The sequence below is a fragment of the Aplysia californica genome, unplaced genomic scaffold (genome assembly GCF_000002075.1).
Source record: "Aplysia californica isolate F4 #8 unplaced genomic scaffold, AplCal3.0 scaffold00238, whole genome shotgun sequence".
NCBI classification, from domain to species: Eukaryota; Metazoa; Mollusca; class Gastropoda; order Aplysiida; family Aplysiidae; genus Aplysia; species Aplysia californica.
Window position 1 is genome coordinate 40,610 of NW_004797508.1, and position 24,270 is coordinate 64,879.

The following is a 24,270-nucleotide window of genomic DNA, read 5'->3' on the forward strand; positions in this document are numbered from 1 at the left end:
TCCACTTAAACTTAAATCGAAATCTGCGGGACCGCCGGATTTTCTTCGTTCAGCTGGGTTTTCGGTTTAAAGAGGTTATTCAGCCGAAAAAAATGTTAGGGGTTTTATTTTCTTTCAGGTTTACCACTGTTTTTTTAATTGTATGTGTCCACTACACATACTCGTCATGTAACAAAGAACACATGCACAAAAGACAATCACGTGGCCACTGATCACATTTGTCGCTGGAAGAAGCATCAAACTACATGTAGTTAGGTAAATGGAATTTTAGTAAAAGTGTTTTTAGACCAGATTTATATGCAGTCAAAGTAGCCACCTCTCTTAAATGCAGTGGGAGGGAGCTCCACACTGAGGGAGCAGCTGTCAAAAAAGCCATACCTCCAATTTTGTGAGTATTACTGGGCACAATCTTATCTTGTTGTATTTATTAATGAACAGTAATGGCAGGACCAAATATACCAGACATCAAGTTCTCAAAAGGGTAAATGCTGAGAATCTGTTTTCTAAGCTCAAAATGATTCAGAATTTGCTGACCTTGTAAGAATGCCTGATTTCTGAATCACGAGGCAGTATTCTATTCTGAACTGTTCTCAAAAAAGAATAAACTTGGCGCACCAAAAAAAGCACTACAAAGACACCCTGAAATGTTTAAGAAGAACCTCAACATAAATCCTTCAACACAGAATAGCCTAGCTCTTGACAGACCCAGTAGAAAAGTAGCTGTCACAATGGGCAGCAAGCCACATGAGGCAACAAATACAATTTTGAGAAGAAAAAGAAACAAAGCAACTCGTATTTCTGTCATTTTATTGAAATGTAACAGATTCTATTCATAATAAGTTCATCCACAAAAAAACGAAAATTACTTGCAGTCCCATCATCACAGTCGAGTGTCTTCACGTGTCAACCGCTCTCACAAACTCTACAGCAAAAGTCTTGACACATATTAAGTTACAACTGTTGTTTCTCTTCTTTCTAACTGACCAATATTATTCTACACCTTGACATATAAATTGGAATGAATTTTGCAACATGTACATCTGAATTTCAGTGACATGACTGAACCTGAAAAGATACACTGGTGTAAATAAGGACAAGAGAAAAAAGAAAAGGGGATGGGGGAGAGGAGGGGGATTTCACGTTTTAACATATTTTTTTTAGATCTTTCTGCCTTTATTCACTGGTACCTTCTCCATTATGGCACAAATACAATTTTCCAACCCTTGGAAATATGCACCCAAGTTCGGTACATTCTCACTATCTACCAATAATATGAATTTGCTAAATTGTTCCGGTTGTCCGTTTCAACACAGTGTAAAAGTTATTTAAGAGGCATGACCTCTGAATTTAACGTCCATTTCCGAAAGGACCAAGCCAAATAGGTGGAGAGCCTTAAAAACTCCACAAAACAACCCAGGTTCACAACAACCTACAGGGGATTGAAACCAGGGCCATCTGCTCCATAGTCCAGCAAGATACCAGCTGAGCTAGCACTGTGCCCTCACTATTTCAAGGGACTCAAAATTTTTTTCTGGCATAAATGGTCGCTTTTAAGGACTAGCGGGCTAACCCAGAATCCGGGGGTTTCCAGAAATCTTGACCTACACCAAAACTGGGCATTGCCCCACCTATAGGAGAAGTTTGGTTTCATTGGTGTGTATAATATTTTCTTGGTTATAGAGAAAACTCTCCTCGTCTTTTGAAGAAACTGAATAAGAATCCAAAAACTATACCTTTGCTCAGAACAGCATTTTTCGGGATAGCCCCCTTGTGCTTAAAAGCAACCAAATAATGAGTATATTTTTCCATTATAGACAAAAATAACAAAAGGGGCGGGACAGCATTCCTTTTACAGAGCATGAGAGTCAACCATTTACAATAACATTATAAAGTGTTAATTGGACATTGCGACTTCGGCACTTCAAGAAGATAACAAGATCATAATCTCCATCAAAAGATGGCAGCCGCTGTACACCGTGTTAGTACATTGTATACTTACACATACTATACTACATAATGGAAGTCTGGGTGTTACAAATACTATCAATCCCTCAAATGCAAAGATAAATACACAAGAACACTGAAAATATTTATACCGATGGATACAACAATTACAAGCAATGTCAGAGACCATACGTCAAGCCTCGCCGTATCATACCAATGTCTGAAACATCGGTAACATACTTTATGTAATAAGTATTATAATTATCTCATGACAAATAAGTGAAGCTCATTTATTGGGAGTGATTAAAAACAATCATTATCTCATTAGCCGGAAACAACGCTAGACATATAGGTTAAAAAAAAAAAAACCCACTCTAACCTTACATAACATGACAATGGTGCGTGCACATAGGTTACTTTAAAAAACAAGTTATAAGTCTTCCCTTTTTAACTGTAAGTCTTAAAAGAGCTTTGTATGTCCCACGTACACACGCAGTTACCAGTACTTGATTCTAGAGAAGAGTGGAAAATTGAGCCATCACACAACAGGAGCTATTCCTGTTTATCTCACGGTATGAAAGAGGTAAAGAACCCTTCACACCAGTTGCATCAGGAATAAATAGTCATAGAAACAGACAAAAAAAAGATTGTAGAACACATTTTTAAAATCTTCTATATAAGTATTTTAACTCTGCCAACAGGCCTACAATGAATGATTTACACTAACCATGCATTCTGGTAAGATGACAGGATTTCACCAAGCTGCAGTTGGTTACTGTGTACAACTTTTAAGTCATAATGAAAACACTCAGACATCCCCCCCCCCCCAATTCCACTCCTTTTCCCCAAGCCATCACAATAGCTACTCAATAGCTACACAAAATGAAGTCTTTCCTCTACCATCTTCTTCTATAAATCTTTAGGTGACATAACACACACCAGGCAAAGTGAACCACTAAGCACAACCCAAGGACTCAGTCAGCTAAAACAACAAAGACAGACTCAAATTAATTCATGTCACGGCCTGAAATTCCCTCCAATGTATAAAACTATAAAACGTTTTTCCTGTACAGTCCTGTGGTAACTAAATGCTCTGGACAAACCTGTCAGCTTTTCATTTCCCCCACTTCGTCCTTATTTGTGCTTTTAGTTTCAGTAAGTGTTTTACGGCACTTGCAACACAATTAGATAATATAAGTGCAGAAGATTAGAGGTTTTACAAGAGGGTGAAAAACACACAAAAAAGGAGAGATAAGGGGGACAGATTTTTTTAACACTTTGCCGTTACATCTTGCCGATCGGCGAGAACGCCAAACTTACTCTCCCATCACAAAACACCGAATGGTGATGTTTGCAACCAAGTTTCTTTGGATTCCCCCCCAAATGCTTGTGGTGGCAAGGGTTTTTACTATGGGCCTTGTGATGGCAAAGTGTTAAAGGAAAAAAGGAGCAGACCACATCAGAGCACCCACCAACCACCTATCCTTATTCATGCTTTCCATTTCAATTTGCTACAGTCATATTTACTAGCACATTCTGGATCATGTTGGGCTCATTGGTTACTTGCACCCTCATCACAGAACACAGAATACAGACCAGCAAAACACAACCATTTGCCCATTCAGATAGAACACTGCCTACCTACCTAGCAAGCTACCGCTCCATAAAACTATGGCCTGGTTTTGAGCAGGAAAAAAAATTAGAACAGTCATTCTTTATTAACATTTAAATGGAACTGTCATATGGAATGTTCCTCAGCTCCTTCGAGATAAGAAATCTCAAATCTCAAGGGAAAAAGAACATTCTCTCACCATGGAAATGCAATCATAAAAACATTGGGGGGTGGGGGGTGTGTGTGTGTGCTGCATCCTACTCATGAAAAACAGTTCACAACCGCGTGATCAGTTTTGAAAAAAGACCACAAGAAAAAAAGTGGTCAAATTTGGTACCACTACAGAAGAAGAAAAAAAGAATATGGAAGATATTATTACGAATACTGGGCTTTGTAAGCCAGCATAAGAACAAAATTTCCATAGAAAAGTCCAGAAATTTGTTGCAGATAATGCAAACATTTCATCATAAAACCTTCCTAAAACATAATTTTTGTTTAATAAATAGCAAGATCTGATATAATTTAGCTTTAGCCGATGAGATCTGCTGGGTACCGTGGTTGGAGCGATTTTTTACTCATGAGCAGCACACAAGGATACAACATTATGCAACAACTCAAACACTGACTGCTACACTATTCACTCAAAAAATTCCCAATACCCATGTATACACAGGAGCCGCCAAAAGTGCGTACATGTGCACACACAAACACACACACACATAAACACACACACACATAAACACACACACGCATACAGTAAACATCATCATAAAATTTGTTTTACATGACTTTTGAGGTCAATCAAAGGAAAACTCAAACCATTGCTTTCAAAGCAAAAAGTGCCATGCAAAACAGTAGAGCAAGTAGAGAGAGAGAAGTGAACATCTAGAGGGAAAGACAATGACAGTGTGTACTAAAGACACACATGCCTCCAAGGACACACAAAAAAAGGAAAAAACTCCCATAGAAAAAAAGAGTAAAAAATAACACAAAGATGAAAAAAAAGGATTTATCAAATATTTCAGAAAACACTTAATTCCATCTAAAAATGAGAAAATCCATGCAATCCTCATTCCCTGGGCCTACAGGACCCCTGCACCTGAGATCCTGAAAGAAAACTCGCAGACATAGAGCACCTCTCAAGTTGAGGTATGCATTCACTGTACTGCAGGATAAAGACGGCATGCCCTCTTCACAATTGGGTTAATGCAGCCAGTACCCTAAGACAAAGCTTAAGTTATAAAGATATGATAATCCTGGATATTTCATATTGGAACACAGCTCAAATAACAGTAACCAAAGCAAAACTCAAGTTATAAGAGTGTAAGTGAGGGGGGGGGGGGGGGGGGGGGGGAGAGACAATTACTTAAAGATATAAGCAATTACCTTTTTGAAAAGTTAAAGGCAGTCAGCTTCGGATTTGGGGTTGTTTTTTCAAGGACAAACTTGTAAAGAATCTGATTTTATCAGCATAGATAGCAGGTTGGATTCAGTACTGTTTGATGGAGAAGCTTACACAAGAATTAAATGATAACACATAAACAAAAAAACCTGTACTATAAAAGGGAAGGTCAGAAACTTATGAAGACAAAGGTTTGGCATGTAGACACTATCATCTTGACATTAAGTACCCAAAAAGACGATGAAGTGCACTTTAAAAATAAATAATTCAAAATACAGAGTGAAAAAGAAACGGGAGAAAAAAAGAAAAGGAATCTGAACAGTAGTGACCAAAAAATGAAAATTGCCAAAATACAACAAACATGGAAAACTCAGTCAAACAACATCATTCAAACAAAACTAAACATCAAACATTCAAAGGCAGTTAAGAGTCAAGCTTTCAAATGCAGCTGAGCATCAAACATTCAAACAAAGCAAAAAGAGTAAAATTTTCCAACACAGTTAAATCTCAAACATCCTGAACTGTACTGTAAACAAATAAAACATGACATGTCTCATTTCTCAATTCTCCCCCCAACACAAAATAACATGAACAACAAATTACAACAAGTTCTGTCCTACGCACACTCAGTCATCATAACTCCTCCTTCCGTTTTGTATCTGAAAAATACAAAATGGGGAAAAAATTTCAGACTTCAGCAAAGCAAAAGTAATTTATCAAGAATGTTTTTAGACTGAAAGAAAAATAACATAAAAGATATAAAAATCATTTTTCAATCAAGGAGGACTGAAGTAATTGTTCAACAGCGTCATAGAAAAACTATAAAAACTTTAGACAAAGACATTCAGTAAAGCAATAATAATTGTGATTAAGACATTTCAGCTAGAAGAGAACATCATGTTTTAGTAGTTTTAGTAGAGATTTTACGGTGCTCGCAACTGCATAAGGTCATATGAGAGCCAGAAGATAAGAGGTGTTACAAGAGAGTAACAAACATAAAAAAGAAGGAGGAGAGATCACGACGATAGAAGTTTCACAGGAAAGAAGAAGCAAACCACACCAGAGCACCCGCCAACCACCCACTAGAGAACATCAGTACATGACAACCAGTCATTAAGTCACTTGAGCCTGAGCTATTTTTCACCCAACAAGCATTGTTTCTGACACTTTTGGGGTATATTGAAGCATAAACCTCAAAAAGACTGAAAGCTGTCATTTTTTTAAAAAGCAGTTAGAGAAAGAAAGAAATGCTCTCACAGAAAAAGAAAACTGCATCTGATTTGTCTAAATAGTTTTTATTTTATCAATATTTTGAAATGGCAATGTCTGGGGGTTACGCAATTTTTTTTTGCGACCAATTTATAATAAAATCATCTATCGCAATGCTGGAGAGACTGACTTGGTCCGTTACAACTCAAAAAGTATCGCACATAACTTCACCAAATTTTTAACGAAACGAAACAAGTGGCTTGTAACCGAAAAACACCTGAGATATCAATCGATAAAGCGCATCCCGTAAATACACGGAATTAGGCCACCGGGCCGGCGGGGGTCCCGTAAATACACGGGAATAGGCTCAAGTGAGTTAATACATTCCTGGCCAAAGGAAAACAAAAGGCAAAGCAAAAATAAAATCAGTAAAATAAAAAAATAAATTTAAAAACAGAAACAACCAAAAGAAAAAGTAGGCACAGACCAGACCAGAGCACCCATCAACCCCCTAATACATGCCCAAATTTACTGGCTTGACAACTCGCAAATACAGGAGAAAGTGAATGTAGGGTACTGCTGGTAGGTCCTCTTTTTTTTTTTACTCTATTGTTTCTGTCTGACTTGCTTCTTCCCTGAATTAAGTAAATGGCAGAGAATGTACCAATGTGCTTCTCTTTACTCAAACAAACACATAAAAAAAGAGGGAGGTACCCTACCTGACTTCTTGTTAAGCTGTGGGGGTTCATATTCAATCTGCTCTTTGGTGTTGGTATGATAGATATCGTCCCATAACACTTTCACCTCGTAGTCATAGTCTTTCCACTCCGGAACAATCCGCATAGCTGCCGCAAGTTTGGGTTCTTTTGTTAGTGGATTGTTACACTGAGGACAACAAGAGAAAGGTACATGAATACATTGTCAAGATGGCGTGTTCATGGCCTCACGGTAAAGTCATTACCAGGGGCTGGGGGGACATACAGCAATGTGGCCAATAAGGTGCACTTAATAATAATAATAATAATAATAATAATAATAATAATAATCATCATAATAATAATAATAATAATAGTAAATCCCATTTTATAGAGCAAATTCTCACTCAACAGCAAGCCCTATATTAGATATGCTTTAAAATCCTTATCAATACCTCAGCAGACTTGATAGCATTCTGTCAACTTCTTGGGAAGCATTCAGTGCATGCTGCCATTTTACTGGAACTAAAATACTAACATACTGACAAGTTCTTTCATTGTCTAGAGGGGGGTACCCATTCACATCTGGGTGAATTGAGGAAACTTTGTGTACAATGGCTTTCCCAAGGACAAAACATCAGGTCCAAGCCTCGAACCCCCAAACCTGCAATCTCACTATTACAAGACTGGTAGCCCAACCACTAGACTACCTATGCCACATGACAGGCATGTTGTCTGCACTGACAGCTAATTAACAGCATGGTGAACAATTACGGGAAGGACATTTTGACATGATTCAGTAAAGCAGAACAAGTCAGTTCTAAAATTGTTTCGGAGTTTGTCTATGAATATGTTCATCCATGTGTGATTGTAATGACCATAATTATTTGAGGGGGTTTTTGGTTTGTTTGATTTTTAATGGGGTGGTTTGATTCCCAAGTGAGAAATTTTTTTTCGAGTATCTCAATCTTTCTGCTAAAATGTTGTATCACTCTCAGCCTGGGTTGGCCCTGACGATAAAAGGTAAACTCTTCATTGCTTTAGATGTGATTTTTTTTATTACTCATCCTTTTGTAATGAATATGGTATCCCACTCATCATAAAAGGTACATCGTAGAGAAACATATTTTTTCCCCACCACAAACATGACAGTTAATTGTGGCAAAAACACAGGGAATGAGTTAAAAACACTGACAGCTTACCAAATCTATAGTTTTGGCTTTAGGTTTCTCGGAAACGTCACACCACGTCTCACAGTAGAGCCACTCCTGAGGCAATGACTTTATGGCGACCTGAGAGAACCAAAGAAAGCAAATTATAAAGTGTCATAAAAATATACCTGTATTAACAAAACTTCATAATTGATGTTGGAAATAGTCATATGAGTAGCAACATCACTTGATAGAGAGCTTCTAATAAATTAAAGCATTCATAATAAAGAACATATTTTTTCAAGTTATGGAGTAGGGCTATTAACACAGTTTACCGAGTCCAAGAAGGCATGGATTGAGCAAGGAATGCCTGTGAGTACACCAAATAAAGTATAAGTTTTCAAAGAACTGGCACCATCGTCTCACAATAAAGTGTTTGCCGATGACGAAGGTGCACATGAATAATAATAACCAGTGAACACTGCAAATCAGAGTCATCAATTTGAGTCGGTGCTAACCAAATTTTCCTTCATGGATGAAGCAAAAGGTATCATATTGGCACAATTTGATCGAATAGAGCATTATGCCCTTCAGAAGACCCCAATTTAGGATGATTATACATACAAACAATGCAAGCGTATACAAATGCAGACAAGTAAAAAAAGCAAAAATCCTGTTCCAGTCATGCTGAACTTCAGACAAACAAGCCAACCCCAAAGCGGACAAACACACACACACACACAAACAAATCCAAACACAAAAAAACAAGATGACAAATATGGCTGAGGTTATATTAAACTGCAAACAAACGAACCAATCCTAAAACAAACATACACACACACACAATGATGCATACACAGAACCATCCAAAAAAACAAGCAAACAAGGTAACCAGATATTACCCGACATATCATACTATTGGACAAAACCAGACAGACAGACACACAGACAGACAGACACACTGACAGAAAGTAACCTCAAAACACACAAACACACACAATCACCCAGACACACAGACAGTCAAAGACGGACAAGCAACCACACAGCACCTGGTGTATCATATTATTGGGCAAATCCTGATCAAGGTTGGCCAAACTGTTTGGGTCCTGACTCAGGCCTTGGTACTGTCCCCTCAGCCGATCGCCGGCTGCGATGCGACGGAATCGTTTCAGGTCCACCACGTAGAGGGCACTGATGTGGTACTTCCTGCCTGCCAGGTGGCTCTTCCAATACCCAGACCTCCAGAACCTGAAACATTTAATTCCAGTTAAGTATAAACGTTCTACAGCACTTGCAACACAATAAAGTCATATAAGTGCTTAAGAAAAGAACCCACCAACCATCCACCCTGAAACACTGAGGATGCTTGGTCAGCTGAGGGCTAGAGGTGACTGTTTTGAGAAAAATTGATTTTTAGGACCAGGTATAATAGGCAACTCTTGGACAAAGACACTTCAGGAATTGCAATTATGGCAAATGTACTGGACGCATTGATTTGATATTTACAGACATGATTCAATACTGTTTGAATACCCCCATTTCATAACGCTATTTTGGGGATTTTAGCCAACATGAACATGGTCACTTCTGGCTCACCATTTGTCATACAACTATCACACTGAAAGTGTCAATCACTAAACATGAAAACAATATTAGGAGAGATAAAGTGCTATCAACCAGGTACACAACTGTACACTTGTAATTTTAATTTCATTTGGGTTGTTGTTGTTTTTATATTTCTCTTCTTTTTTTTTCTTTTTTTTTCAAAAATGAATTTGTTGTCGGCATTGTTAAAGCTTTCATTGTTGTTGTTGATCAAGTGACTTTAATAAAAGTTCGATGCTCTACAACAAAAATAGCGTATCATCTGGCCTTATACTAAAAGGAAGGAAAAAGGAAAAAGAAAGAGAGGAAAACAGAGAAGACACATTAAAGTAACCAGTACGCATGTATATCTGAACACCGACGTTCACAAGTGCCATTTCAACAATCGGTGCACTGTCTCTATTGTTGATATGCAGCTGACCAATTCACTCCCACCCCTCCTACTTCTAGTATTCTCACCAGCTTGATCAATGCAATGTTAGTAAAACTGTATAGAGAAAGAGTGGAAAGAGAAAATGAGAGAGAGAGATAGAGAGAGAGACAGAGAGAGAGAGAGACAGAGAGAGAGGGAGAAAGAAAGGGGGGAGGGAAAGGATCATGATTCAAACTATGTTCTTTTTATTATTATAAAACTTTAAGGAAATGAGCTACAATTTATTATTGTTATTATTATCTCCCTCTCCCTCCCAACCCTCCTAAGATGAACCACAATTCCAAAATTCTAAGTAAAACAACATCATCAATGACACGATGACCAAGCAGTCTTTGCCACTCTCGCTCCCTCCCTTTCTCTTAATCCTTACCTGAAGCCGTCCATTTCTTTACGACTGTCACAGAAAGGTGTGTAGCCGTATGGGGCACCTCCAAGGTCAAGATCATGCAGCTCTTGCAAGTCTGCTCTCACAATCTGGTACCGACAAAGAAGAAAGTTAGAAAGGGGGAAGGGGAAGAGGGGAACTGACCTGCTACAAAGGGCTGCCAAATTTCTACTTGAAGCTGGCCTCTACATGTAAAGGTTTAAAAAGTGGCATCTGTGGTCTAGCACTGAAAGCTAGAAATAAAAATTGTAAGTCGTCAACAGATGTTGCCACACATGATTTGACATTTCTTAGAATACATAATTTTTCACTGGATGCCTTTTTTCACTTGCTCTTTTTCTCTTTGATCAGTTTTCCTCCCCATTTCTTTTCACTATCAGTGTCATACGAAAAATCCTCACCTGATCTGCATCAACAAAAATGATTTTCTTCACATCCAATGGGAACAGTACGTCAAGGAACAAAATCTTGTAGCTGAAAGTAAAAAAAGCAACAATGTAAAATACGATACTAATAACTGGCAGTGCAGAACAATAGAAGATTACCAAAATTGTCAAAGATTTAAAGAGTCGATATTAAAACAATCATTAGTTTAGTTTCAGTAAGAGTTTTACAGCACTAACAACACAATAAGGTCATATAAGTGCCGAAGAATAGATGTTACAAGAGAATAACATACACAAAAAAGAAGGAGGGGAGATAAGGACGATAGGTGTTTGATAGGAAAGAAGGAGCAAACCACACCAGAGCACCCGCAAACCACCCACTAAAACAATCTAAAGAACTCAAAACATACAAATGCTAAATATAAAAAAAGCACATGAACAAAATAACACTGAAAATAAAGATCAGCTAAATAAAATTAAATACACTCAGACAAGCATCTGTGGTGTTGCTGTTAGCTGCTTCAGTCATGCACAGAAAACATGAATTTGATTCCAAAGTGGGAAGAATTTTTTAATGAGTATCTCTGTCTGTCAGCTAGAACTTTGTAGCCCTCTTAGCCTGGGATGGCCTTGACAGGGAGAGTCAACGCCTACTTCCTAAAAAGAAAAGTTGTGTCGATGAAGGTGCTATGCCTCTATAATTAAATTTTATAGACTCTTAATGTCAGTATACTCAGTTTTCACATTGTCTAAAATACTTGTTACAAATACATAAATGTACTTCATTATGTGCTTCCTCCACCCCCCATCACCTCTTACTCATCTCCTAGTGAAGACTGAAGAACCAACATCCCAGAGACACACTCCATGCCCCTCTCCCTAATCCATCCACTCCACAGGCTGAAAAACATTTCTAATGTTCCATCACTCTTAACCTCCACCCCCCCCCCTCCCCAACCCAGCTTTTAATAAAATAATTGCCCAGTGTGAGACTCTTTCAAGCTTATGGCAATCTTACACTAAGCAGTTAAAATATACATAAACACACAAACTTCTCACAATCCCTATCACTGAACCTCACAAACAACCGCCTTCCTGTAACACATTCAAATAGACAAACACACATACACATAAACACACACACACAAACCCTCCCCCCCATCCCATCCCACCATACTCACCCCCAGATAATCCTCTGTTTCTCCTTCTGCTGGTTGAGCCAGCGTGGCCACTTGTACTGCACCAACTCGTACTCGAACCCGTACTCCTGAGCCATGTACGGGATGAAGTCCTGACACACAGACAAAACGCACACATTAGTGGTTAAGCTAAAATGATCATCAAGAAGGAGCACTAATAACCACATGTCTGTTAAAGATTATCTGTACTAGTGTGATGTTGTGCATTATGTGACTTTGATGAACTATTTATGCATGCTTGTAAGATTTTCGGTACCAGAGCGATATTGTGTGTTATGTGATATCGATGAATTATTGTGTGCTTGTTTGTAAGATTGTTTGAGTAAGTGGGAAACTGTGCATTATGTGATGTTGATAAATTATAATAAGTATGCAGATATTGTGTATTATATGATGTTGATTGATTATAATAAGTTTGTATGTGTATACTGTTCTTGACATTGTAACAAAACAAACCTCCCTACAGGAATCAAGAAAAGATTATAAATCTTTATTCAAATTTCTCTGTCAGTCAAAGAGAGGATGTCTTCATGTAAAGTAACAAGGCTGACACTCAAAGAATTCATCTAGACCATGAGATAGAGAGGAAAAGAGTGACAATGATGCCATTGCTGCTAAAAGTCAGCGCCAACATTTAGAAAAGACATTAAAGCCAGGGAAATGATCGCCCTTAATAAATAAATTTATAAGCAAGAAGATCAATTAGAATAAAAACATTTTATATATCCCACATTAGAAATTAACAGTATATAAATATTTAGAGAGGGAGAGAGAGAGAGAGAGAGAGAGAGAGAGAGAGAGAGAGAGAGAGAGAGAGAAAGAGAGAGAGAGAGACACACACAGAGAGGAGAGGGGGGAGGGAGGGAGAGAGACAGAGAGACAGACAGAGAGAGAGAGAGAGACAGACAGAGAGAGAGAGAGACAGAGAGAGAGAGAGAGAGAAAGAGAGAAAGAGAGAGAAAGAGAGAGGATTATTCCAACACAGTAACTAGTAGGGTAGACAGTAAACTCACCTTAAACGAGGGTGACAGGTAATTCTTCAGGAACCAAAACTTCACTTTCGACTGCGTGTTTTTGAGAACACTCAGCATCATGATCCTGGCGAGGAGAAGACACAGATTGATTGTAAAAAGACTGACTGATTGATTTATTGTAAATGTTTTACGGCCCTGTAGACACAACTTAGATCCTTTCGAAGGCGAGGTGCTTTGACCCTGCCTGTCAGAGCTAACTCAGGCAGAGTGAAATAATACAGCATCCTAGCAGGCAAACAGATACTCAACAAAATAACTTCCCCACATAGTAATCGAAATTCTAGTTGCACCAGCAAAAAAAACAAAAAAAAACAACCATGACACCAAAGATGCTGGGGAAAACAATGTACTTTTCAACAATGTATCACAGTGCACTATAAGAGCACCAAAACTCTATAACAATTTTCCTCTCTTTTCTCTGTCAGTAATTTACCCAGTCAACTTAAGGAATAGAATTCTATTTCTGTCTGCATATCAATACATCTAGTAGAACACCAATAATTCTTTCCTCTGAAGTGTATTCGGAAAAACTAAGCGTCAAAAATACACTGAAAAACTTAAAGATTTCACTATTTCAAAAGCAAACATTCATATTTTTTATCTCCCCCCCCCCCCCCCCCCAAACTTTCCTCTTGCTGAAAGCAAACATAAAAAGATTAAATACATTTCTTCCTCATGACCTAATACATAAATAATATCCTTAAGCTGCTGGTTTTAAGAAATCCATACTTGTAAACACCAACATGGTTGTCCCAACATACCTGAGAAATCTTTCATACAGATGTCCTGAAGCAACGGAGAAAATATTGAGAGTGGTATCCTTCTCTTCTTCTTTGTTCCCGCTTCCCGTCAACGTGCTGCTCAAAAGAGATCAGACATCCCATTGTTATTCAACTAAGAAAAAAAAAGGTTTCAAAGCACTCACGCATGCACACACACAACACATAAACAAACATATAACAAAACTCTCTAAAAGAAAGACATACAACACACACACACATACACAGAGAAACACACATGTACACCCACACACACACACATACATACGCGCGTGCGTTCGCACGTGCACAACACACACACACACGCACACACACACACAAACACACCTGGAGATAGAATCCCATAGACCGGCACCTTCATCACCGTCATCACTCAACAAGCTCTTGTCCATTTTGTCTGGCTTCTTCGCCACCTGAAGGACAAAACACAAACAAATAACTGTTGGGAAACTTGGGAAACTTGGGAACCAAGACCAAGATCTATCTATCACAGTGATTCCCATCTTATTAAAATCCACTGTGTAAAGAGAGTGAGCCAAAGAGTGCAGGGAAAAGCATTAAACATTATGTGTCAAAAAAATAATAATAATAATAATTGCATTTATATAGCGCATATCCATGCTCAAGAGCTTGCTCTATGCGCTTTACAACTATTATTACCCCAGCAGACCCTCTGAGAAGACTCAGAAACATTCTCAGCTTCCGCGGAAGCATACACGGTGGAATCAGGCACTTGTCCCATTTTGGGCATATGGACTTACAGGGAATCGTCTTACAAAGCCTATTCATTTGCCTAGCTTATGATGAATATGCTGAAAAAAATATTCATCTATCTTGAACAGAAGTTAAGATACTTGCGTTTGAAGAAGTGAGGGGAACGCCTGGTTTCACAAGTAAGATTAATGAGAAAATGGCCACCAAAGTTTGGTGATTTCCAAAGCTTGAGTGTTCTTGGGAACTGCAAATTTACATTATTTGTGCCTTTGATCAACATTTTTCAATAAAATCCACATAGAAATATGTTTTTAAATTAATATAAAAGGTGTTGAGCCCAAAATAAAAAATGAGATAAAAATTGCCTAATGAGTGGAAAAATGTTTCTAGAGAAGGAAGAGGAAGAGGGTGGAGGAGAGGGAGAGATGGAAGAAGAGAAAAAGACCACAAAGCAGCTGAAACAAACAGTCCAGGCCACCAGTGTAAAAGACTTTTCTCACCTTGACTCGGATAATCTTGCTCTTGAAACTGTTAATCGCGACGAACACTTGTGAGGAATTCAAGGGTGAATCAGTATTTTCATGACTGTTGGGGGAAAAAAGGGTGGGGGGGGGAGGAATAAAGGAATTAGTAAACTATCAAATAAGTTGAAAACTAAGAACAAATTTTAAAATCCTTTAATGTTTTTTGTGGACTAGACTGCTTTCCAAGAAGGCTTCTACCTTTGTAGGGATTTTAATAATTTTTATAAATTAAGAAATTAAAACTATATTCTTCAACATAAAATCCGAGATAATAATCATGGCTCCAAAACAAAGAGTAAAAAGTGATAGTAATCTCTAGCCAATGACATCTCATTGTTAGATGAAATATAAAAGAAAGAAAAAAAAATCAATATATGGCAAACAAAAAAGACTCTCCAAAAACAAAAGGTATTTTATATTCAACATCATCAGCGTTATTGCCATGGATAAAATCTGGACTTCCGTCTTAAATGACAAACAGTTTTTCCTTCCTGAGATTATTTTAGAATGCTATCAGGTCTGTTAGGGTAATAGTATAGATTGCAAAGCATCTACAAATGCGATAAATTAATTTCTAATTTAAAAAACAATTTTTTTTTGGGGGGGGGGGTTTTGGGGGGGGGGGTTATTCAGTAGGGTTTGCTTGTCAACATGACACAGATTACAATGACCAGAAACATATCACAATCTCACAAACACAAATCAGATCATTCAGGAGACCGGCCTCTTGACCCGTGAGTTTGGGCAAACCCGAGTCAGATACTACATCCCATCAAACAGCAGAAGTACCCAATAAAATAAATGTCCCAACTAGGTAGTTGAACATGAGTCTTCCACATTCAAGGTGAAGAGAAAAAGCATGACAAAAAAATTGCAGCTTCAGCTGGAAGGAATACAAGGGCACTACATAATCACTTTCGCTTTAAACCAGTGCTTGTCAACATTTTTATAGCCAGCGCACACTTTTGCTACAAGAAATGTTTGTACCACCCACCTACATTTATTTCCAAGCCAGGCATTAAACGATAATTGTCACTACGTGTGTGATCCCCTCCGTCTGCCAAAAATTACCAAATCTCCCACTAATGGACAATATTGCTCAGATTGGAAAGCACTGCTCTTAACAACCAATAAAAGTCACCTCTCTATATTGTAGATTTCCTTTGAGCGACCGTCTCTTAGATTCAGAGTCCACAAGCCTGGGTTTGCCTTCAGCTGGAAATAACCCTGCACAAACAGACAATAGGATGGCAAAATAAAGACAAAATTGTTCACGGCCTGGTATGGTAAGAACTTTAATGCTTCTGGCAGGATAACAAATTTGTCCTTCATTTTTTTTTTTTACAACCGAGCAAAGCAGAATATTTACCTGAATAATTTTTAGACATTTTAATTTTATAACCGGCTGAGACAAAAATTCATTGTTTAAAAAAAATCGCACTTCATTTGAATGGTGCTGCCCAAGTTCAAACAGCTATTTTTGTTTTAGTAAGTGTTTTACAGCACTTGCAAAACAATAAGTTCACAAAGTGCCAAAAGCGCGCTCATATGACCTTATGCAGTTGCGAGCGCCGTAAAACCCTATACTACTACTACTACTAAAGTGCCAAAGATTAGAGGTGTTACAAGAGGATAACAAACACAAAAAAGAAGGAGAGACACACAGACAGACACACGTACACATGTCTAAACCACTGACCAGATTAGCCATGACAATGGTGTCCACCACAGACGGCGCATTATCTGTGCCCAGCACAAACTGTAGACCTCGCGGTGGCTGCATGGTGGTCGCATCAGAGCAATGGCCTGGAGGAAGGGGGAACAGGAAAACATGATGGCTTTAACAGATGTAAAAAAGAGAGAAAAGCATGAAATTACGTCAGATGAATGCGAAAGATTGAAAAAAAAAACACCAATATGTCAGACATAAGGAAAATAAGAGAGTAAATTAGTATGCCAGGTATAAAAAAAGAGGAAATAGATAGCATATGTATAGCGCAAATTCCCGCTCAGCAGCAAGCCTTTATTCTTTACAATCTATATTATTAAAACAGCAGACCAAATTCTATTCTGAAACAAATCTAAACTTTCTGGGTAGAATACAGGGCAACAATATCCAGATATAAGGAAAAGGAAAGGACAGCAATAGGTCAAACAAAAGGAAAACAGGAAAGCCAAAGAACACTCTGCACTGTAGCGTAAAAGTACAGATTAGGACAGGGATGGATAAACTACAGCCCACTGGACAAATGCAGCCTTTCATATAGTTTTGAGCAGCTCACGAAAGCATTCAACATAATTTTTTTAATGGAAATTTAATGGAAATTAAAAATATTCACAAAAATTGTCCCATTTGTAAAAATACTTTCGCCAATAAAGTTTTTGTGGTGAAAGAAATTCAAAGGAAAATTTATTTGCAGAATATTTTAAACTTTCACCGATTTATTATAGTAATACAGTTTATATTTTGAATTTTATAAAAAGGCACCCAACGCACTATGTCCAGTTGTAATAGCTATTTTTTTTGCTGTTTATAGCCCAGTCAAATTTGCCCACGATCTTAAAAGTTTGCCCACCCCATTCCTGACGACAGATAGAGGTGTTTATTGCAAGCCTCTGCTCAAAGAGGAGCCAAAGGCAGAAGTATTGCGACAGATTTGGTGTGCTAATTTTACTGCCCTCCATAAAAAAACTACGAGTCCGTCAACGATAATTTCTAACTTTTCATACAAAACAGAGAAACATCTAAAGACATACATTTTCTACAATATGAAATCTAACCAACTCTACACAACATGGACTCAACTTCTCTCGGCTGGCCAAATCGTAAGAATGCATGTTTTCAGAATTTCAAAGGTAGTATTTCATTCTGAACTGTCCTAAGTTTTAAGTAAAGCAATAAATTGGTGCACCAAAAAAGTGCTATAAAGACATCCTGAAAATGTCTTTGAAGGACTTCAACATTAATCCCCAGACAATGGAGAGCCTAGCTCCTGACAGACCCAGCTACAAAGCAGCAATTACAGAGGATGACAAGTCATATGAGGCTTCACAAACTGGAAATGACGAAGCCAAGAGAGAAGCCTAAAAGCTGCGCACATCTAAAAGAGGAAATAAAGCTTTTAAATGCTCAAAATGTGGCAAGCTCTTTTCTACCAGAAAGGGTGTCATTGGCCATAGCAGAAGCCACAAATCATCTCAATCCTTATGTCTTCTGTTTCTCTTTTAAAAAATATTCTCTTCTACAGGTGCATAGGCCATCCTCACACACGAATGATTGAACTGTCACTTCATTGTAACTCAATAATGGGAAAAAAACAAAATTCCACAACCACTAGACAAACAACAGGAACAACAACAAATTTGACAGAAAACGATAAGTAAAAACAACGACAGAATGAAAAAGACAAAAACGTCCCTTTTGGAAAAGCTTTCTGACATCTCTCCATCCCTCATTTTCCTCTGCTTCACCTATCTCTACTCCCCCCCAAAAAAAAATCATTAAAAAATCAGAGATCAGGTTAAAAGTGCAATATGAATGAACCAAAATTCAGTGATTAAGTAATACCTAGAAAGTTCCATACCTTCCATTAAGATGTACTCCAATTCAAAGTCCGCACTGACACTCTTCTCAACCTGGACAGAAGAAAAATGAATGGAAAACATTAGCAACAGTACACTGTAGATGAAAAATACCAACACAGGGAAATAAAAAATGTAAGATAAATTAAATTTAAGCAATCTTAGATAAAGTAAACTAAAAACTTAAGCAAAGTTACAAAAAATGTTACCTCAACGATCACATTAAACAAATTATACATTCCAGTAAAATCAGTTTCATTATGCTGTGACAAATGCAATATATTTTAAAAATTGAAGGAATAAATCACTGCTTTATTTGCCGTTATAAAAAATGCCACTTCCTTAATGATCTAAATCCTGTCAAAGAAAGCATAAAACAATTGCAACCAATCCTCTTCATCCATGATCATGCAAATATCACAGAACGTATTGCATTTAGCATCCTTGTGGAGCCGTTAGATCAGTTTGTATCACGTTGGATTATGGCGCAAAGCACTTTGGTTCAAATTCGATTACCATCATAGTTACCCGGTCATGCGACACTCACTTCTTCCAGGAGAATGTTGTCCAGGTCATATGGGGAAGTGACCGCTCCCACCATCCAGCTCTCTGGGGTGTCCATACTGAGGGTCAACAAAGACTTCTGCGGTAGGTCAAGGAACCGCGCCGACGGGCCCTTAGACAGTGAACCTTGACCGTCGAAGGTGATCTCGGGCTCCAGAACAAACCGATAAAAGCTGAACAGAGGAAAATAATGAGTTTGAGTAAATAAAATGTCAGTACTTTAATCCAAACAGCACCAACAGGCCTTTACATAGCAAGACTTGGCTGTGCAAGGTGCTCTTCAGCTCCAAGACAAACAGGTAAAAGCTGTGAGAAGGAAAGAATACTTGCGATAAGTTTGAATAAAGAGTAGCACATCGACAAGAGATAGGTTGTTTAGTGTAGGGAAAAAGCAAGATAGATGAAAACAGCAAAGAGAAATAAAATAGAACCCACTTTTTGAAAAGAAGGAAACAAAATATAACACTTTTATTCATTGCCTAGGGGAAATTTGAGTAAAAACAGCACATGCAGTGAATACAGAAAATAATTCAGAGGATTCTCAATGCTATTGTCACAGAAATCACAATATTACATGAATACAGATATTTAAAAAACTAGCAGTTGTGCACCCCAAACCTGAACAAAATCAGTCAGTGAAGATCTGCAGAGTACTGACAGCGAGATTTAACAGTCAAAGAACAAATCAGACAAAAACTGGGAGATCAAGTTGAATTTTATTGCACTGACTATCCATCCCAGGTAACACAATCAACTTCAAGCAATAACATCTTAAGTCTCTGATTGACTGACTGTAACTATTGTAAACTGTTTATGCCCTCATCAATATAACTTACATCGGTTAAGAGGCAGACTGCTCTGACTCTGCCTGTAAAAGCCTACCTCGGTTGAGAGAGATACAGCATCCCAGCAGACCGGCAGACTCTCTTAGTAATATAACTTTCCCACATGGGAATCAAACTTGTGTCCTCTACATATATAATGGTGAAGGACCACACCCTTAAACCACAGACACCATAAATCTTTAGGTAAAACATATACTCCCAATAATTTGAAAAAACAACTAACTTTTTGAGTGGCATCTCTGACAGCTTCTCTCTAGGGTTCAGGTAGATCCTGATGTCCACATTGGCAATTTGTTGTAGAACCTGCCAGAAAACAAAGGAGAAGATAGAAGAACATCTCAAATAACTTCACCGATTAAAAGAATTCAGGCTTACAAATCAAAGAATGGAGTGCAAGGACACGACAATGGTGAAAGCTCTTCAGACAAAATGAAGAAAACAATCAGGAATCAAGACAAATTTTAAAGATTATGATTCTCTTATTTTTGTTTTTTCTAGGAAAGTATGATGATATTTCTCAAGATTGCTGATCAAATAGGATGTTACAACTTTTATTTTGTTTTAAATTGATTGGACATTTCATTCATGGCACTAGGAGCTTGAAAAATAGGCAGACCTCTTTTTCCATCAGATTTTAGAGATTCACATCTCGGGTAACAATGTCATTTTTGAAAGGAGATTAATGGATCAGAATGTTTCTTTATTTTTTATGCCTGAAGACATGAGAACTTGTGATGACTGCTCTTCTGAGTTAGAGGGGTTTCCAGTTATGCCAGACCGTTGTAAATGTGACAGACAGAAAGTGGTTTTAATAATAATACTTTACTTTTACCAGAGACAATACTGCTGCAACTATAAGGATAGCAAGTCTTACCATGAGAATAGGGGTCATCTTCTGTGCCTCTCTGGACACTGGGTCCAAAATGGCCTCCACTGTGAATGCTGGGATGCTGCTGTCTGCAGGAATCTTCACCACACTGGGTTATATAGGATAACATAGTTTTAACAATAATAATAATATAATAATAATAATAATAATAATAATAATAATAATAATTGTTGTTGTTGTAATGATAATAATAATAGTATTATCATTATTATTGTGTTGTTATTATTTTATTTATAAAAGTCCACCGGCAAGGGAGCTCGTTGCCAATGCCTGTACTGTTCATTTCTTGCAAGATCATGGTGAGAATAGTGAATATTGGCGAGTTATGACTACTTCTAAGAGGCATGTTTTATAGCTCTTGATGGCTCCACTTATCTCCCTGTCTCGTAATGATCAATTTCAAAGTATTGCTGTATTTACCAATTCTTTTATTGAATATATCATTGGTGTTGCAAGCATTAAGTCTGTTTGAGTGACAAAAAAACCTAGTTTTTTGTGTTGTTCCTATCAGGAATCACGAAAAGCAAGGAAGCTGTAAGTCTTGACCCTAGCTTTAAACTGCATTTTGGTGAAGTTGAAAGATGCATCTTTGATGGAGCTTTGGGAGGGTGTAAAAATACCCCAAAAATCTTTGATATTTGGGACTTGTGTGGATTGCCTGCGACAGTGACGAATTGCTCTTAATTTTAGGACGGGATTAGAGAAAACGAGAGAAAACCCACAATCCGTGGAAATCACATGGCATTCGAATGCGTCTGCAAAACTTCGAATATCTGTGAAAGACGAATAAAATCGGGGATTTTGAAAAGTAGAGTCGAATGGGCGCGGCTCTGTTCAGATTCTAAGCAGGGAAAACGATACACACAAACTATGTGGTTAAACTTTAAACAGCAGACTGTACGTCGGCGGGGCTGCTGTGGACGTGTTTAATCATCTTCACATTCAGCCCAGATATTCAGCAGGATAAGTTTTTGTGGATGTCGATCAGGACGTAGAGGTGGCTTGACCAGCGGTCAGTCTACCATGAGGCAAAGGTGCCGTCACTATCTAGGGGAACCAGGTAAGAGGGTAGGGTGTATCTTGTGCCAGCTCGTGAAATGTTAGATAAGAAACAGTACAAACTGCTGCGATTAGCCGAGTGTATTTGTTTTGAACAAGAAAGCGTTCCGGTCAAATGAAGTTCAGTCTACACTAAGAGTATTGTAGGCCTGTAGACAATACTTTGTTTAGGTAAGAATTTTCCGGCACTTGCAACACAATACGGTCATATTATAAATGACGAAGATTAGAGGTTTTACAAGAAAGTACCAAACAAACAAACAAAAAAACAAACAAACAAACAAATTAACAAAAATAAATGGGAGGAGAGATAAGGGTGAAAAATGTTTGATAAAAAAGTAGGAACTAACCACACCAGACACCATCAACCAGCCCCAAGCGAGGTGGAGGGTGGTGGAGGATACTTCTTTGACACGTTTTCTTAACCATAATTAGCTTAGTGCAAAGAAGTTTTTCATCCATTCTTACGTAATTATTGTGAAGTAAAGTATCAATAGCACCAGCCTGCTTTATTGATCTCGAATTAATCGTTAGACTTAAACAAAAAGACGTGTATCTGAAAGTTATGGATTTTCTTGAAATAATCATTGTTTAGCTTGCTCTCCGTTGGACGAAATAATACCCGATCTGGAACTGCTTTGTTTTTTCGCCCCTGAAAGTGCCAGACCTACCCGTCAATTTGAATGTCAGTTTGAAGCAATTCACGCTGTGAGTTTTGATGATGTGCATTGTTTATTTTGAATCAATAGAAGTACATGTCAGAAATACTCCTGCAGAAAAGATATTCTCAAAATAAAACAGGAGAAGGCGTAGGATCAAACTACTTAATGATTGTGGAGCCCTTCTTGTGATCTTTGTAAGTTTGAATACTGGCAGAACTCGCTCTTATAATCCAGAAACAGTCTCATTCTTAGATTCTATAGAAATACTTTTATCACTATAAAAGATAACATGTTCGGCTTAATGACGGTGGACCCCTTCTTGTGCTATTTGTAAGCTTGAACACTGTTAAAACTCGCTCTCAGTTCGCTCGACAGAATTGATTGGTTGTCTATTTTAAACCAGAAAGAGTCTCATTCTTTGAGTCTCTAGAAACACTTCTGTCACGATAACTGGTATAATACTGCCAAACGATCGTGGACCCCTTTTAGTGCTCTTTGTAAGCTTGGGGATTCGTTAAAGTATCCTCAGAATTGATTAGATATATATTTTTAACCAGAAAGAGCCTCATTCTTAGATAGAAACACGTCTGTCACCATAAATGGTATCATACTGCCAAACGATTCATGAGAAGCTCTACTTGTGGGTTTGGTTTTTCTTGTTTTTCAGGGGGGGGGGGGGTTGGTAAGCTTGAATACTGTTAGAACTCGCTCTTGCTATCCTCAAAATTGATTGGTTGTCTGTTTTAGACTAGAAAGAGTCTCATTCTTAGATTCTATTGCAACACTTTTGTTACAAAAGGGTTATCATACGGCTAAAAGGTTATGGACATCTTCATGTGCTTTGTGTAAGTTTGAATACTTTTAAAATGTTAAAACTCGTTCTAACTTCCATCAAAATTAATTGGTTGTCTGTTTTAGACCAGAATTAAAGCGCCTCATTCTTAGGTAGAAACACTTCTGTCTCTGTAAATGGTATCATATACTGCTAAATGATTACAAGTCCCTTCGTGTGCTTTTTGTAAACTTATTGCAAGTTCGAATACTGTCAGAACTTTCTCTAAGTACCCTCAGAATTAATTAGCCCGTACATGTTTTGAACCAGAAAGAGCCTCATTCTTAAATAGAAACACTTTTGTCATTATAAAGGGTATCATGTAACTGCTAAACGATTATGGACCCCTGCTTGTGCTCTTTGTAAGTTTGAATATATTTAAAATGTTAAAACTCGCTATAAGTTCCTTCAGAATTGATTAGTTATCTATTACATGATATTTGGCAACTTAGAAACACATGTGTCACTTTTCCCAAAAAACTACGACAGCTACAGAGTTGAAAGTCGGCTAGTACCTGCTATAAGATAGAGAGGTCCCCATGACGGAGCCCGATTTTTATTATTTATTCATTTCCTGAATTTAGAAAAAAATATATTTGACAAAAAGTTCCCGTCCTTCTTTGGCCTTTGTGATTATTCCACTGAGAAACGAAACAAATCTGCGCCGCTGTCCTTCAGAGTGGAAGCAGAGACACTAAAATATAGAGACAGGAAACGAGGCCTCGCGGTCCGTGACAACAGTGCATTTGCGAACGTGACCGCTGA

General features: G+C 37.9%; 1 protein-coding gene across 2 annotated transcripts in view; it reads right to left on the minus strand.

Annotated features, from left to right (window-relative positions):
• Positions 1-1,765: 1,765 nt before the first annotated feature.
• The window catches only part of LOC101845004 (UDP-glucose:glycoprotein glucosyltransferase 1), a 51,008-nt gene continuing 28,503 nt past the window's right edge, over positions 1,766-24,270 (minus strand). For both annotated transcript variants that reach the window (XM_005100158.3, XM_035970220.1), the window contains exons 26-42: positions 20,938-21,040; positions 20,287-20,366; positions 19,202-19,391; positions 18,657-18,708; positions 16,772-16,878; positions 16,214-16,299; positions 15,049-15,133; positions 14,162-14,247; positions 13,817-13,912; positions 13,035-13,119; positions 12,004-12,113; positions 10,838-10,910; positions 10,422-10,525; positions 9,063-9,261; positions 8,065-8,154; positions 6,887-7,052; positions 1,766-5,617 (exon numbers count right to left, since the gene is read on the minus strand). In XM_005100158.3, the coding sequence (XP_005100215.1) occupies positions 5,592-5,617; positions 6,887-7,052; positions 8,065-8,154; positions 9,063-9,261; positions 10,422-10,525; positions 10,838-10,910; positions 12,004-12,113; positions 13,035-13,119; positions 13,817-13,912; positions 14,162-14,247; positions 15,049-15,133; positions 16,214-16,299; positions 16,772-16,878; positions 18,657-18,708; positions 19,202-19,391; positions 20,287-20,366; positions 20,938-21,040 (1,738 nt within the window). In that variant the 3' untranslated portion in view covers positions 1,766-5,591. The remainder of the gene's footprint in view (positions 5,618-6,886; positions 7,053-8,064; positions 8,155-9,062; positions 9,262-10,421; positions 10,526-10,837; positions 10,911-12,003; positions 12,114-13,034; positions 13,120-13,816; positions 13,913-14,161; positions 14,248-15,048; positions 15,134-16,213; positions 16,300-16,771; positions 16,879-18,656; positions 18,709-19,201; positions 19,392-20,286; positions 20,367-20,937; positions 21,041-24,270) is intronic.